This window comes from Cotesia typhae, unplaced genomic scaffold (genome assembly GCF_013202065.1).
Source record: "Cotesia typhae breed Kobodo isofemale line unplaced genomic scaffold, CoteBio_Ctyphae contig_20, whole genome shotgun sequence".
Taxonomy (NCBI): domain Eukaryota; kingdom Metazoa; phylum Arthropoda; class Insecta; order Hymenoptera; family Braconidae; genus Cotesia; species Cotesia typhae.
This window is the reverse complement of record NW_027423725.1, coordinates 5,850,309-5,867,727: the sequence shown is the minus strand read 5'-3', so window position 1 is coordinate 5,867,727 and position 17,419 is coordinate 5,850,309. Positions and strand designations below refer to the sequence as shown.

Here is a 17,419-nt window from a genome sequence, read left to right as displayed (position 1 = left end):
TAGTTGGAATCTGATTTTTTCTCCACAGTTCAATAACTTGGTCAACTGAATTTTTAGCACTTTGTTTGATTGAATACTTTAAAATTTTAAGTTGGTAGAAAAACACACGCATAACCTCTTTCACTTTTGGTAACTTACGTTCCGAAATTCTTTGTAGAGGTATTCCGATAAAACGTATTTCTTTATTCATTGTAGGTTAATTGATGATAAATAAATTTATGTGATGATTATAAGACTTATTTAAAATGAATTATTTTATTACGTATTCAAGATGATCAGTTTTAGGAACACTGAAAATACGGTTTTAAATGGGTAAATACTGAAGATAGTTGAGAGTAAAAAACATAGATGGCGTTAGTTTCAGAAGACAAACAGAAGAAGAAATGGAATTCAAAACAAAAATCCCCTCGAACGAAAATTTTATGTATATTTTGTGAAAAACAATTTAAAAATATGCACTGAACAAATTTCATAATAATAAATGACAACGCGATTAAGATTTTAAATTATTAAAGATAAAATTTAAAAAAAATATTATTAGAATAAAAACTTTCAAATGAATTTTTGAACAGAAAACATCTATAGGAGTTGCTTTTATAATAAAAACTCAAATTTGTCTAAATTTCCTTGAAACTCACAGAATAAATTGAAATTTTTCAAATTATTGATCAAAAACTAGAAAAATTGATATGCATTGATGTTTGACGATGAATATCTCGTAAACGCTCAACTTGATCGAAAAATCATAAGAGACCATTTTTATAGAGCAGTAAATTTCCTACAAAACTATGAGTTTCATCATTCATAATGATTTTTTTTCATTGAGTTATAAAATTCATAAGAAATAAAAAATTTTCCCAAAAATAATCAAACTTTAACCGTTAATATCTTTTAAACGGTTGGGTTTACGAAAAAATCGTAAGAGACCTTTTTTGTAGAGCATTCAATTTCCTACAAAATCTAAGGAACAAGATATTTTTTCAAGTAGTTGGAAGCGAGATATAAATTTTTCTATCTGATAATAAGAAAAAATAGAAAACTGTAAGAAGGAGGACCTTCCCGTTACAATTAAGAACTCATGCTTGGAGAGGCTTTCTTAGAGGTGTCTAGGAACCTATTTTTCAGAGTACCAAACGAAAAAAATATTCTTTTTTTTTGAATCACCTAATATATATATATATATATATATATATATATATATATATATATATATATATATATATATATATATATATATATTAACAGAATCTAATTAAGATGAATAAGCTCAAAGCATCCCTGTACGTGACTTGGACTAGTGAGCAACGTTTCAGACTTCCAAGCTTAAGGAACTGTGATCGTACCCAGTAGTAACCCGCAATGTTTTTCATTAAACAACACTAACAAGTAAAACAATTTCTAATAAGATTCAAAATAATCTGCAATAATTGATTGCTCCATATTTTGTTTCCTTAATTTATTTAAAAAAAAAAAAGAACACCGACAAAACTCCACGGATACTCCGTAAGAACACCGATAGTATTTCACGAGGAAACCGGCAGTACTCCGTGGATACTCCGCCACAACACCAGTAATACTCCGTGAATACTCGACAAAAACGCCGAAAACACTCCGTGAAAACACTCTAATACTCGATGAAAACTTCAACAAAACACCGTCATAATTTCGTATCGCTTCTGCACACAAAACTCCACGATTTCACCGATAAAACACCGTATAAACTCGATCTATATCCTGAATTTCAGTGGAGATTACTCGGAGTTTCGGCGGACGCACCTAAACCGCTAGGGTAGTATTAATTTGATAAAGTTAATTGTTGTAATTAACAATTTAATATTCTATTCAAATTAATTGTAGCGTAAAAAGTTCCAAAGCCCACTAATATTTGTACTCTATCTGTGTTTTTTCAACGGCCGGAAACGTCATCACACCAAAGAGGATTTGTTTAACTCCAAATTCAGCAAATTTTTTAACATTTTCGTGTCACAATAGGAACATAGTAGAAAAATATTAGTAATTTAATTTATAAAGACTCAATCGCTATTATAAATATATCGAAAATATATAATTTTATAGTAATTCATATTTTATAAATTGTAAAACACAGTTTTAAAAAATAGGTGTTCAAAGTTCTTAGCCCTAGTTCCTTATAGACCTTTGTGGCCAAAATAGTCTAGTAGACAAGATTAAAAAATAGGACTAGGTCAATAACCGTATGTAAAATTATGATCGAGGTGTCGTTGGATGCGGAATTTTATACAAATATGTTTTACGGTTTGTCCCATGTCGCGGAAATAACAATTAGTTAAAAAGTTATGAACAAATTAGTTAAAAAAAAAAAAATAGGGTCGGTTTTTTTCAAATATCTCGAAAAATTGTGCAATTATTAGGAATTTGAAAAAAGATTCGTAGAAAACAGAAAATTTCCTTTGAAAAATATTATCTTTCTAAATTGTAACATCAATATTAAAAATTTTAATTTTGCGATAAAAATAGGGCAAAAACGCGTGACTCTGCATATACACGCCTCAGCCTACTCTGACGCTTCAACAAAATAATTATTTTTACTTATTAATTCGCGAGTCAAAATTAAAAAAATGATTTGAGCCTCATGAACTTCCTTTCTTTTGTTGTGGAGTTTGAATTGAAATTAAAAACTGTATTTTCACCCTCATCGGCCTAAAAACAGGCTGTTGAGATCGAAATCACAGTTTTAAAACTGTATTTTGAGCCTAAAGAGCCTACCTCGGGGGTCTGTAGGTTGTTTCCTTTTTTTGATTTTTTAAAACATAGAATTTTTTCATAATAGAAAAAATTATACATTTAATAAACTGGACTTTGAAAATTTTCAATTTTTATTTTGGCTGAAAATTTTTTAAGTGTAGAGTTGAAATAAAAATTATGACTATTGTAATTAATGTTGCAACAATTGATCAATGACCCATAAAATATACGAACGGTAATAAGCAATAACATCTCAACTCATATTTTTTCTAACGTTTATCGTTAGAGTATTCGGGTTCATACATGGGGCATTTCATGCCAAATCGACCATTTTTGACCACGACGATTTTCGATTTTTCTGAAATTTTTGTATCTTTATCTACCCTACTAAAAACAATTTTTAAAATTTTTTTACCCAACCAAAGAGAAGTTACGATTTATTTTAAAGAAAAAATAGCTTTTTTAACTTCCCTAAAAAAAAAAAAAAATTCAAAATGACAATCATCGATAAGATTGGATTATTTTTTCGTATTTTATTTTCCAAAACTATAGTCTGATTGTGAGAGAATACTCAACTTCTCCTGAATTTAGGATATGTAAATTATTTAAACGTGTAAAAAAATGAAGTCACATTCCATTCAATTCAATTCTACTGTTTAAAAATTATTCAACAAAAATGTTTTTAGCTCCGTAAATAATAATAAATTCAAACAAATTTTGTTTGAAATTAATTGCCTCAAATTTTTTGAAAGTTCATGCGTTGCTCCAAAATGGATTTAACAACAATTTCATTTTTTTTTTTCGCATGTAGTTTCGGGAAAAAAAAAAAAAAAAAAAAAAATTCAATGCTTCTTTTAATTTTTGATCTGACTTTATTGGAAAATAATCAAATCTTTTCAATTATTGTCATTTTTAATGTTAGTTTTTATTTTTTTTCTCGAATTTTGAAGTTTTACTATTTTTTTTTTAATTTTTAAAAATACGTTGTCCATAATTTCGTCATTCTTACGTGGTTTTTCATCCTTAAAATTATCTTAATTTATAAACTAATGGAGATATGATGAAAACACTGGAGAATTATTTATTCTTCATTAGTTAAAGAATAAATTAAGTTGAAAAGTTGAGTTATTACTAAGTTATTTATTAAATTTAAAGCAATTGTTTATGTAAAATACTTTTTTCCAGAATTTGCGATAGCTCTACATCAAAAATAAAATAAAGATATGACACTGACAAAATCCTTTTTTTATCATTTTTTATCAAATTGCATGAGCCGGACAAAGCATGTTGCTAACGGCAGCCATTTTTATCTGTATCCATTCCCCTTTCCTTTCTTTCCCTTCGCTGACATCATGTTAACCAATAAGGATCTTTTTAACGGTAGATATGTAGGCTCAGTAGGCTCAATTTATGGTTCTAAAGCTATAATTTCGGCCTAACTTTGGTAAAAGCGGACAAAAATACCACTGGTAGGCTTAAATTATAGTTCTGATATACGCATCATCGTAGTCGAAAAAATCTAAAACTGCAATTTCAGTATATAACTCCTCGAGAAGGTTGTAGAGACTCAAAATATGTTTTTAATTTTGACTCAGGAAATATGAGTTGTGACATAGTCAAAATTTTTTTTTTAAAATAGATTCAAAAATAAAAAAAAATGATTTTTAAGATGAAAATCGTTTCTTAAATAAATTTTTTATTGCTTAAAATCGCACTTGTTAGTTGTCAATTTTTTTTACAATTCAATGTCAATATTAAGGAACTGTTTTATTTTTAGAAATCATCATTTTAATTGTATCTTCAATAGTTTATAAGATATTAAATTTTAAAAGCCTCAAAAAATTTTGTTTTTGGCCATTACTTCAAGCTCTTGAACCTCTATTTATTTACTTTTTGGGTATTTTTTTATAAAATTACCCAAAAACATATCTCTATTTATTTTATATATCTCAACTGTTGTTATTATAAGTTATAGTATTTGACATATTATATTCTCTCGTACCATAGTATAGTCTAGTCAAGAAGTTACCTTCCTGCGAAAAATACTTCTCCGTCTCCTAAAAATATGGTTGATGGCTTGAACGACCCGGAATAGCATCTAGAAAAAGAGTTTTTTCGATTTTTTCTGAAGAAGAAAATTACAATTGTTATTAACAAAAAACCGTTGAAAAAATTAACCGCCCAGGTTTTTGGCAGAATCTCAAAAGGTATAAGTGATAGCTCAAATATTAAATAAGGTTCTGAAAGAGCAGAAAATTTTAGTAAAAAAGTTCTCGACTACTGAAATTGTAGCTCCAATGTTCATAATTTTAACTAAACGTTGAAAATCGGCTTTTGCGCGGCAATTTCGGCATGCACGCGCCGCCACTCTAGTGAGCGTAGTTTTGAAATAATTTTTTGAAATAATTTTTTATGCAATTAAATATTAATTAAAAAATTTGAAAAAATTCTGGTGTTATCTAGACAATTCGAAGAATATGATTCAGCGGTAATAAAAGTTGTATCACCGTTTTTCAACAATTTTTTCAATCGTTCATTAACATTTTTTTTATGGGTTTGTGTTATAAAAAGGCGGTATAAAAGTTTAAATAATTAATCTATAAATTTTTTGTTCCTTGGAGCCTTTTTTATAAACATACTCAACAAGATGACGTTATTGAAGTTTATAAAATATTTTTATTTAATTAATTATCAGTTTTTAAAGTAACAAAATTAAAAACTTAAAGAATCGGCCGCAAGAGGGCAAAACGAAAGGACGCGTCGAATTTTAGCGAGACTAGTTTAGAGAAAATCAGTTAAAAGAAAAACAGAAAAAATTGAAAAGTGCACAAAAAAGAGAAAGGAAAAAATAAATAAGCAAACTAAGCAAAAAGGCAACAGAAAAAAGTGAAGAAAGAAAGAAAAGAAAAGTAAGATCAAGCAAAGTGAAAAATTGTAGGTTAGGTATGAGTAAAAAAGGTGGGAAGTACTATAATACAAGAAGCAAGAGTCAAACAGATATTAGAGAATTCGGGAAAATGAATAAGGGCAGTGAAAAAGAAAAAGAATGAAAGAGTGACAATGAGGAAGAATTAAGTGATGGAGAGTTAGATATAACAATAAGACAGATAGACAATGATAGTGAAGGGGAAAATGAGGCGGGAAATATAACAGAGGCAATGAAAAAAACGGACGTCACAACGGGAGAGGAGGGTAAAGAAGAAAATGGGTCAAAAGAAATACCGGCGGAGGAAAAGACAGGTAAAGAAAATAAAACAGTAACATACCCGGAAGAGAGGGCGACAAGATCAGAAAATGAGATAGAAATAATAACAAACATCATAATAAAAGAATTAAAGACAGAATTCAAAAAAAGAGAAAGAGAACTTGTAAAGATAATAAAAGAAAAAATGGAAAGAATAGCCGAAGAAAATAAAAAAGAAAGAGAAGAGATAATAAAAGAACTGGAAATGAAAATAAGAGAAGAAAATAACTTAAGACAGTTAAAATGCAGACAATGCGAGGATAATAAAGACAGAGAAAGAAATGTAAGACAAACCCTGAGGGAAGAGAAAAGGAAATGGGAAACAGAAAAGGAAGAACTATTACAAAGAAGCTACAGACATGACGATATACTAGAAGGCATAGAAAAGGAGCAAAGAAGACTAAAAAGAGTGATAAAAGAACAAGAGGAAATAATAAAAGAGAAAAGTAAATACAGAAACGAAGACTACATGTCGGAGGAAGTGTCAAGAGGAGTGGTAGAAATAAGAAAAAATAACGGAAAAGGAAGTGAAAAAAGAATAAATAGAGAAGATTACCGACAAAAAGGAGAAACAGAAAACCGAGACAGGACAAACGATGAGAAAGGAGCCAAAGCAAAGAAGATCGACGGAAAGGAAGAAAATGGCGAAAAAGAAATAAAAGAGCCAAAAAAACTAACAGAGGAAGAATACAGAGAAGAAATGAAACAAAGGGAAAGGAGAAAAGATAGGATATATATAAAACACAACTGCATTAACAACAGAGAGGCGAGAAAAACGATAGAACAAAAAACAAGACAAAAAATAGAAGACGGAATGATAACCTACAGCAACGTTGGAATAATGGCAGTAAAAATGAGAAGCATTGAAGAAAAAGATGAACTAATGAAGAATAAAGCAAAGCTAATAGGAACCAGTATATACATAGAAAACGACGTAACGGAAAGAATAAAAGAGGTGCAAAAGTACTTGAGAGATTTGGAAAGAAGAGAAAATGGAAATGGAAAATCGGCAAAAGCAACATATATGAGAATATGTGTGGATTACCACTGGAGCTTCTGGGACGAAAGAAGAGGTTTAGTAGACGATTGGAAGAGAAATGAGAGAAATGAATGACGTAGAAAAGGTAAAGAAAAAAAAGAAGAAGAAAAGGAAAAAAACATGGAAAGAAAAAACTTAGATACACAGAGTGAAAGAGAAGAAAATACGAAAAATGAAAAATACAAAAAAAATTCAAAAAAAAGAAAAATACAAAAAAAACTCAAAAAATGAAGAAAACAAAAATAGAAAAAAACAACAGAACTGAAGAACAGAAAAAAAAAAGAAGAAAAATGAAATAGACAGGGAAAAAAAAAAAAAAAAAAAAAGATCAGAGAGAGGAAAAAACAAATAGATGCAAAATCATAAGCTGGAACATAGCAGGAAATAAAGACATCGGCGAAATAAATGAGTTTATAGAAAAGTATGAAATAGTGTCGCTACTGGAAACATGGGGGGAAGAAAAAGAAAAAGAAAAGATAATGAATAAGTTAAGCAGGAAAATGAAATAGTGCAACAAGGAAGGAAGATAGTAAAAGAGGAAGAGCAAGTGGGGGACACTTACTAGGAATAAAAGAAGAAATCAAAGAAGAGTGGAATACAGAAGAATGGGAGCATGGATTTAAACTAATAAACAAGAAAGAAAGTGAAAAAAAAAAAAAAAAAAATAGTCAATGAAAACATATACAAACTGGAAAAAATAATAATAATAGGGGATTTAAATGCAAGAATCGGAGAGTATAAGATAGAGGGATGTGATGAGAACAGAGTTAGAAAATCAAAGGACAAGAAAGTAAATGCAGAAGGAAAAAAACTGATAAAAATGTGCGAAAGAAGTTGGAATAAAAATAATAAACGGCACTAAAAAAGGCGATAAAGAAGGAGAAGTAACGTTTATAGGAGGCAAAGACGAGAACCAATGCTCAGTATTAGATCTGGGGTTAGCGATAGACAGGGGAGGAGAAGATGGAGTAGAAAACTTCAGAATATTAAGAAGAATTGAATCGGACCACTTACCAATAGAACTAGAACTAAAAAGAACAGAAAAGAATGAAGAAAAAAAAGAGAAAGAAAAAAAAGAAGAGACAGAAGGACTAATAAAATTAGAAGAAGACAAACTAAAATGGAAAAAAGAAAAAGCACAAGATTATAGTGAAATAGCATATGAATTATGGAGAGAAAAAAAAGAAGATAATAATGAATTTGAATGGAGTGATATCAAAGAAATAATAAAAGAGGCAGCAAAAAAAACAAAAATGTACATAAAAAACAAGAAAGGAAAAGGATGGAAAAGACAAAAAAAAGAATGGTTCAATGAAAACTGCAAAAAAAAAAGGGAAGAAGTTTGGAGAGCACTAAAAGAAATGATGAGAAATTTAGAGAACAAAGAAAACAAGAAGAACCTGGCAAAAGCAAAAAGAGAGTATGGAGATGAAATAAAAAAAGCAAAAGAAGATTGGTGGGAGGAAAGAAAAAAAGAAATAGACAAAACGAGAGACATGGCAAAATGGTGGGAAGCAATAAACAGATTTAGAGAAAAGAAAAAGAACAAAAACAGGGGGGAAAAAATAAGTGGGGAAAAATGGGTAAACCACTTCACGAAAATACTAAATGGAAAGAAGTGTGAAGAACAAATGGAAAAAGAAAATGAAAACAGAAGTACGCAAGAAGAAGAAAGCGAAGACGGGAGAATGGATGAAGAGTTCGGAAGAATAGAAATAAATAATGCAATAAGAAGACTAGGCAACAATAAAGCTCCAGGAGAGGACGGGATAACATCAGAATTTATAAAGAACATGACAAGAGAAATGGTGGAAGAATTAAGAAAAATAATAAACAAAATGTGGAGAGAAACCAGACTACAGGAGGGATGGGATAAGGCAAGAATAATACCGATATATAAAAGTGGAGATGAGAAAGACACAGGAAATTACAGAGGAATATCACTGCTAGACATAGGATACAAATTATTAACTACAATGATGGCAGAAAGAATAATGTGTTGGACAGACAGAGAAGGAAAAATAAGGGAAAGCCAAGCAGGGTTCAGAAAAAAAAAGAGGGGCAAGAGATCATATATTCACGTTAAACGCAATTATAAATAAAAAAATAGAAGAAAGAAAAAAACTATATGTGTGCTTTATTGACTTGGAAAAAGCATTTGACACTGTAGACAGAAAATTATTATTAGAAAAACTATGGAAAATTGGAATAAAAGGAAAAATGTATAAGATGATAGAAAGAATATACGAAAAGACAATGAATGAAGTAATAGTGAATGGAGCAAAATCAGAAGAATTCGAAGTAAATCAAGGTGTAAGACAAGGCTGTGCGTTAAGTGCAGTCTTGTTCAATATATTTATAGATGACATGGAAGAAAAAAATTGAGAAAAAAAAACATAGGAGGAACAGTAATAGGAAGAAAAAAAAATCTTTATGATCAAGTACGCTGATGATGGAGCAGCTGTGGCTGATACTCCAGAAGGACTAAAAGAAATGATAAGAGAAATAGAAAAATACACAGATAAAAACAAACTAAAAGTGAACGCGAAGAAGACAAAGATAATGATATTTAGAAATGGGGGAAGAAAAATAGAAAAAGAATGGAAGTACAAAGGAGAAAAATTGGAAGTAATAAACAGCTTCAAATATCTGGGATACAAATTCACCACAAAGAATAGTTCAAGTGAACACTTGAAAGATATGAAAAACAAAGCAAATAAAATAGCGAATGCAACATGGGGACTAATAAAAAGAACGGAAAGAAACAACATAAGAGACAGAATATATTTATACAACACCCTAGTGAGATCAGGATGTGTATATGGAGTAGAAACATGGGGAAATGAAAACAAAAGAAGTAGAAATAATACAGAACAAATTGAACAGAATGGCAATAGGAGTAGGCAGAAATACTCCGAGTTGCATAGTAAATCAGGAAATTAAAAGTGACAGAATAGAAATGGTAATAAGAGAAAGATTTTGGCGATATATAATAGAAATAACAAGAATGGAAGAAGAAAGATGGCCGAGAATATGCTTAAGAGAAGAAATGCGAGGAATATTAAATAAAAAACCGACAAGATGGGGAAAAAAAAACGGAAGAACTAGCGAAGAAAATGAATTGCGAAAATGTGATAAAAAGATATTCAACAGAGAAGACACAGAAGAAATAGAAACAGAAATAAAGAAAGGACTAGAAGAATTAAAAGAGCAGATAAAAAAAAAAGAACTAGAAAAAATAGAAAAGTCAAAATTCAGTGAAATATACAAAGAGATAATAGAAGATAACGAAACAAACAATTATTGGGAGGAAAAAGGAATAAAAAGTAACGAAAAAGAAGTGTGGGCAAGATGGAGATGTGGAAACTTCACGAGAGCGGGTAAAAAAGGAATAAAAGACTGGAAGTGTAGAATATGTAATGAAAAAGAAGAAAACATAGTACATATCCTAACTTGCAAAGAAATAATAAATAAATTAGGGGACGAAAATAAGGCGATATTAAGCGATCTGTGGGAAATAAATGAAAGTGAGAGTAAAGTGAAAGAAAAAAATAATAGAAATATCAAAGGGTCAAATAAACAAGAATGTATGTAAAGTGCTGAAAGAAATAGAAAATATTATAAAAAGATAGAATGAAAGAGAATGAGAGAAAGTGAAGGTAAATAAAAAGAAAGTGAAAATTAATAATATGGTGTAAAGCAAATAGCAATAAATATTGTAAAATTAACATAAAATAATATATATTTTTTAATAAGATTTGTAACCATAAATGTATAAAAGAGATAAGAGAAATAAGCAAAATTCAAGGTTAATGTATAAAAATATGTAAGAAAGAAAAAATTAAGGGAATGAAATAAGTAAGTAAGACGAGGGAAAAATGAAAGTAAAAATAGAGATAAGAATTGGAAAAATATATATAGAATAAGAAAATAAAATGAAAGGAAGAAATGTATAAAATGTATATAAAAACTTTGTAAAACACTATTTTAGTGATACAAATAAAAAGCTATCTATCTATCTAAAAACTTAAAGAAGGCATTATATGATTACTTTTCGAATTTTTTTATGCAATCTGTTTATAAATTTTTTATAAACAAACGGATTAATTAAATATTTAAAAAAAATTTTTTTCACCATATTGTTAGCGTGAGAAAATAATGATTTTAAAACAAGTTCTTTTAAAAACAATATCTTATTTTTTATAATCTTTTTTTTTTGATATTTTGATTGTTTAAATAAATGATTAAGGAATCGTTTTTTTTTTTAATCATAATTTTCATTTCTTAATATAACGGCAAAAAAAAATTTTTTTGTCAACAATTTAATTAGTTAACAATTTGGTATAAACCATTTCTTTTTTTTTTTTTTTTTCATTTTCATTTTCTTCTAGAACATAAGAAAATTACAAAAACAGCAACCTGCAACAATGTGAAAAAAAATTTTTTTCTATTTTTTAAGAAACATTTAGATTTTGAAGTGCGACGAAGTCCAACCACTGATTCGATTTGTCAACAAACAAATTGCTGTAACTTTGGAAAACTATTGCAGATACAGTTTTTTTACCTTCAAGTCGTTTTCATACAGTATGAGCGTTTAATTAAAATTATAAATATTGGAGCTACAATTTCGGCAGTCGAGAACTTTTTCACCAAAATTTTCTGCTTTTTCAGAATCTTTTTTAATATTTGAGCCATCACTTATACTTTTTGAGATTTTGCCAAAAGCCGGACGGCTAACTTTTTTAACGGATTTTTGTTAATAACAATTGTAATTTTCTTTTTCAGAAAAAATCGAAAAAACTCTCATTTCTAGACGCCATTCCGGATCGTTTGAGCCATCAACCGTATTTTTAAGAGACGGAGAACTATTTTTCGTAGGAAATTAACTTCTCGACTAGACTAAGTATAAGAAGGCATATTGTTTTCTGTAAGTATTAAATTGAATAAATATCTAAATTATCCACAATTTTTCTTGATGAACTCTAGAATTACTACTTTTTAAATCTAATAATTAATCAATCATTCCCATGATTTTGGGTCAATAGTTAAGCTGAAAGCTTTCAAGCTTAAGAAATATCATTTTCAAAATTTCATTTTATTTCCTATACTTGACTTAAGATAGAACTTAAGATAAAATTATTTAATATTCTAATAAGAAATAAATAAGATAAAAATTAATCTTACAACTTCAGGAGCAATTTTATTGACAGTACTAGCGATTGGTTTGCCAGTTCTCCGGTCATAAGTCATTTCAAATTCCACCGGATCACCAATTTTAAGATGTTCTATTGTACCACTAAACTGACTAAAGTGAAAAAATAGTCTTGCTTGTCGTTCACAACATTGAATGAATCCATACGAATGCTAAAAATGAAATGAGATCAAGTATAATAGTTTTTTCAACAAAATGATCGAATCGTATTTAAAATTAACTTACCAATAATTTTTCAATTATTCCAGCTTCTCGAGGACCAGATTGATCTTGATAAATAGAATTATTCGTAGTAGACTCAGTCGCATAGGTAATACCAACATCCATTCCAGACAAAGTACGATTATAGAATCGACTAGCATTAGTACGTGATGTGATAACATCACTCGAGCAAGTGCCGTATGATGATGAATTTTTTCCGCATTCGTCTGGTGATTCCATAAAGTTATGATCATTGCAGTAGTTTGAACCATCATGATAGTCATTAGTTGTTGATTGTTGTGATCCACTGATAATACTTTTAGCAGAAATTGATATTGATTTATAATCAAGTATTGCAGGATCTGAATTAATAATTGGTGGATGAAATGTTTTCCACTGAGGATTATTAGACATTTTCACGACACTTTTTTCTTTGTGTACAGACTTGAAGTTTCAAAAAGATGAATGATAATTATTTTTTATTTTATTGTTACTTCTATTCATTAGTAAATTCAGTCCAAATAAAGTATTTTACTGTTTCCTTAGTTTCATTACATTAACATATTTATATATTGAAACAAGTAATTGTTATCTCACTGACGCGCTCAATTAAAAAAAAAAAAAAAAAAAAAAAAAAAAGGTATACAAAGAAAATCTTTAGTCTTTGAATATTTAAGTGTTTACATACATATCACAGAATGGTTCTTGGTACCTTACATTAATTATTAGTTCTTTTTATTTTATTTCATCTATTATTAATTAATATTTATATAAATTGAATAATTGTTAAGCTATAACAGTGTTACAAAATGAAACTTTCTTTCACCAAATGCAATCATAATCTCGAATATCAACTCATATTTTGATGGCCAGGATTTTACAAGATGAACTTCGAGGGCAAACAGATGAAAGTTATATTTACTTTTTAATCCATCATTTGAATTATGTAATTCTTTAATTAATACTAGTCATCGCTTTCAAGTACTATATTATTATTATTTTTTTATTTTGTTATTATTAATATTAGTATTATTGATTATTATCAATGTTATTATCAATATTATTAATGTTATTGTTATTATTTTGTAGCCACTTTTGAAAATTCAACTTTTTTCTTCCTTTTCATGAAAAACATAACACCAAAAATGTTATATTTTTATAAAAACAAAATTAATACTCTTTGGAAAAAACGTCTCATATTATCAGTTTGATTAATAAAATCAAGTTCGATGGTGTTAATTTGTGTTACTGCTATTCATTAAACTTCGTAATGTATTTTTATACAGAATTTATAGCAAAAAGATATAAACAATTTTATTTTTAGTTCATAACCGCTTTGTCATTAATTATATTTGATGAGTAATAAACAATGTATGTACTAACTTTCCACACTTTTAAGGTAATAACTTTCACATAAATACGATAAAACCAAAACATTAACTAATAAAAATAAATAGATGTTGACAGGTTAACCATCAGATGTCTTCAATGCGTGCTGAGTGTGACTGTGTTATATATTATTTTTCTTTAAAAGTTACGTTTATTAAATTTAGCATCGAGATTGAAAATTGTCCTAATCTAATAGTTACACAAGCTGTAAAAAAGGAAAAAAATATTAATTATGTCATTGATTCAAATATTGAAAATTAATAATTGGTGATTGCAAGATCTAAATCAATAAATAATAATAAAGTTTACTGGCAAGGACGAAGTCATACTTGAAATTAATTTTTACAATTATGTATATGGTAACTTATACTTCGAAAGTGATCGAATAATATTGAAATTTCCGTTTTTTGAAAAACGTTCATTTGCTATCATTTTATTTATTTTTCCATAAATTTTTATGATTTTAAAAAATCATAAGAACCATGTCAATATCGATGACTTACTTTCAACTTTTTCAAAAATTGCAGCAATGTGAATAGATTGCAAGTCGTCACTTTTGTTATTTTTTTAATTTAAAAATATTAAAATAATGAATATTTTACTTTCATTCGACAGTCATTACGATACTTGGTGTGTATCCTAAGAAAAAAAAAAACGACTATATTCTGTATAAATATTTTTAAGAAGAAATTTATTGCTAATCATGTACAGCATAAATAATTCTATCAGAACTTGTATACTATTTTTTATCTATAGATATAAAGCTTGCAATCTTTACGATAAATGAAACTTTATTAAACTTACCACGACACAGCACAGCACTGACGACATACCGCCATGTTGGTTGTCAACATTAAAATAATAGTGTTCGACTTGTAATCGATATGTCGCTCTATCGATACGTTTCGATTCTTCTGGGTAATGTTTTCATTTCGCCCTAAAACTAAGTTCTCAAATAGACAAACCGTAGGAATAACAGAATTTGAGGGTAACATCGATTTATCCGAAAACCTAGTTTCTTTCAGTCTAAAAACGTATCAGGGACAGATTGTTCCCTCTACAATTTTGAAGCAAATACTATTCAATACAGTCATACTTAGTACAGATGATATTTTGAGGCAGGCAGATTTTAAGTTAGTTAAATTTGTATACAGTTCAATTTTAATACACACGACTGCTGAATCTATACAACAATACTACCAACAAAGTTTATATTTTAGCAACTTAATACCAAAAACTATTTGAATTGACATATTATTCTGCCACATAATAATTACTCCTTATCTGGATTATTGCTCTATCATTTTATATCTGTCATTATAAATTACCAGTCAATATTATTTTAGAAATATTATATTTCTTGTTTCAATTGGAGCGTATATATTTCAAAGTTACTCTGTTTATGAACGACTCAGACTTTACATTTGTATGAATTTCATCTAGGGACATATTGATACACGACTATTTCAAAGCCAACTATGAAATGTTGCCAACATATTTCATTACGGTGCATTTTTAGTACACACATATTTCTTTCGGTCATGAGTTCGCAGCACCACGAGTATAGCTCGAGTATACTTTGTAACATATTACAGAACTGATATCGACTGTAGAAATTTTATTTTTTTTGTTGGTAAGATAGGTTTATAATGGTAACTCCTGTAGCAGTTTTACATGTAAAACTGCTACAGGAGTTACCATTATAAACCTATCTTACCAACAAAAAAAATAAAATTTCTACAGTCGATATCAGTTCTGTAATATGTTACAAAGTATACTCGAGCTATACTCGTGGTGCTGCGAACTCATGACCGAAAGAAATATGTGTGTACTAAAAATGCACCGTAATGAAATATGTTGGCAACATTTCATAGTTGGCTTGAAATAGTCGTGTATCAATATGTCCCTAGATGAAATTCATACAAATGTAAAGTCTGAGTCGTTCATAAACAGAGTAACTTGAAATATATACGCTCCAATTGAAACAAGAAATATAATATTTCTAAAATAATATTGACTGGTAATTTATAATGACAGATATAAAATGATAGAGCAATAATCCAGATAAGGAGTAATTATTATGTGGCAGAATAATATGTCAATTCAAATAGTTTTTGGTATTAAGTTGCTAAAATATAAACTTTGTTGGTAGTATTGTTGTATAGATTCAGCAGTCGTGTGTATTAAAATTGAACTGTATACAAATTTAACTAACTTAAAATCTGCCTGCCTCAAAATATCATCTGTACTAAGTATGACTGTATTGAATAGTATTTGCTTCAAAATTGTAGAGGGAACAATCTGTCCCTGATACGTTTTTAGACTGAAAGAAACTAGGTTTTCGGATAAATCGATGTTACCCGAATTTGAAATAGTCCCATTTGTTTTTCTCTCTTAATGCTTTCAGTCGCATCCAGATAGCACTACTCGTCGGCTAACCGCTAAATTTAATAACACTGACGGTGAAAGACATTAGAAATTTTTTTAGAATTTTTTAACAATTAAATTATTAAAAAAAGAAAAAATTCAATTAAAAAGTTTTACATGTGAAAATTGATAAACATTACAAGTGAACATTTTTAGAAGCATTTTTTTATTGTAATTGATTCGTTAAAAAAATTTTTAAAATTGACAGCTTACCGCTAACTTCAGTATTATTAAATTAGAGTATTAAAATAATTTACTAGAATATCAAAATAAGATTCGTTGAAATTAAAAATGATAATTGTGTCACTGTCTCTTCTCAATCGTTCGATAAAAAATTTTTAACTTTCGCCATGAAAATCAATGATTTTCCAAAAATCGGGAAGTTATTGGTTTTTCAAAAGTTATAGATTTCGATCCGATTTTGGTAATGCGAGTTTTCATCAGATCTCCGCGTTTTGAGGACCTAGGAAGCTGTTCTGACTATTTCCGGCTGCTCGCCTAACTGTGTGTGTGTGTGTCATCGAGCCATTTCAAAGATATTCAAAAAATAAAAACCAAAAAGAATTTTTTTAAGTTTTTTCAAAATTTTACGTCGTTTGGTAGGTAATAAAAAATCTTTTTGTTCTCGAAAAACTGCATCGAACGCAGTTTAATCTCCATAAAAAAACGATTGACTTGATCAGAAAATATCGCAATTAAAAATTTTGAAAAAATTATGTCTTCAACAACCACTAGATTTTTGAGCTCAGAGAGTGTTTTAAACCTTGAAGAACTCGAAACTTTGAAATAGATCATTTTTCGATTATTTTGAACTTGTACAAAGCGAAAAGGATCAACCGTTTTCCTGATTTTTTTGAAATGACAAAAGATTGGCCCTCTGGTCTCGAGGTGAGAGTTTTAAGAACTTTATTCCGATATGCACGGCGAGCACTGTACGTAGAGATAAGCACATTATTAATTAATTATACGTGAGATAAGTACATTATTAATCAATTATACTTGTATATGCACATGTCTGAGTCAATTACGGAACACTTTTGATAATCTAAGTCGGAAAAGTAATAAAAATATTATAAGAAAGATTATACTTTTTTTTTTTTAGGTATCTTTCTCATTCTTTAGCGGCTAAAAACATAGAAAATGTAAAAGAATTAAATTTAATGGAAAATCAATGAAAAAAACC

At 28.7% G+C, this 17,419-nt stretch overlaps 1 protein-coding gene across 2 annotated transcripts in view; it reads right to left on the bottom strand.

Moving 5' to 3' along the window:
- Window positions 1-14,738, bottom strand: part of Unr (cold shock domain-containing Unr) — a 45,540-nt gene extending 30,802 nt beyond the window's left edge. For both annotated transcript variants that reach the window (XR_012481014.1, XM_074259519.1), the window contains exons 1-3: window positions 14,614-14,738; window positions 12,445-14,014; window positions 12,192-12,371 (exon numbers count right to left, since the gene is read on the bottom strand). Coding sequence is in view for 1 of the 2 variants with exons in the window: in XM_074259519.1 (XP_074115620.1) it covers window positions 12,192-12,371; window positions 12,445-12,834 (570 nt within the window). In the remaining variant the exon portion in view is untranslated. The remainder of the gene's footprint in view (window positions 1-12,191; window positions 12,372-12,444; window positions 14,015-14,613) is intronic.
- Window positions 14,739-17,419: the final 2,681 nt, after the last annotated feature.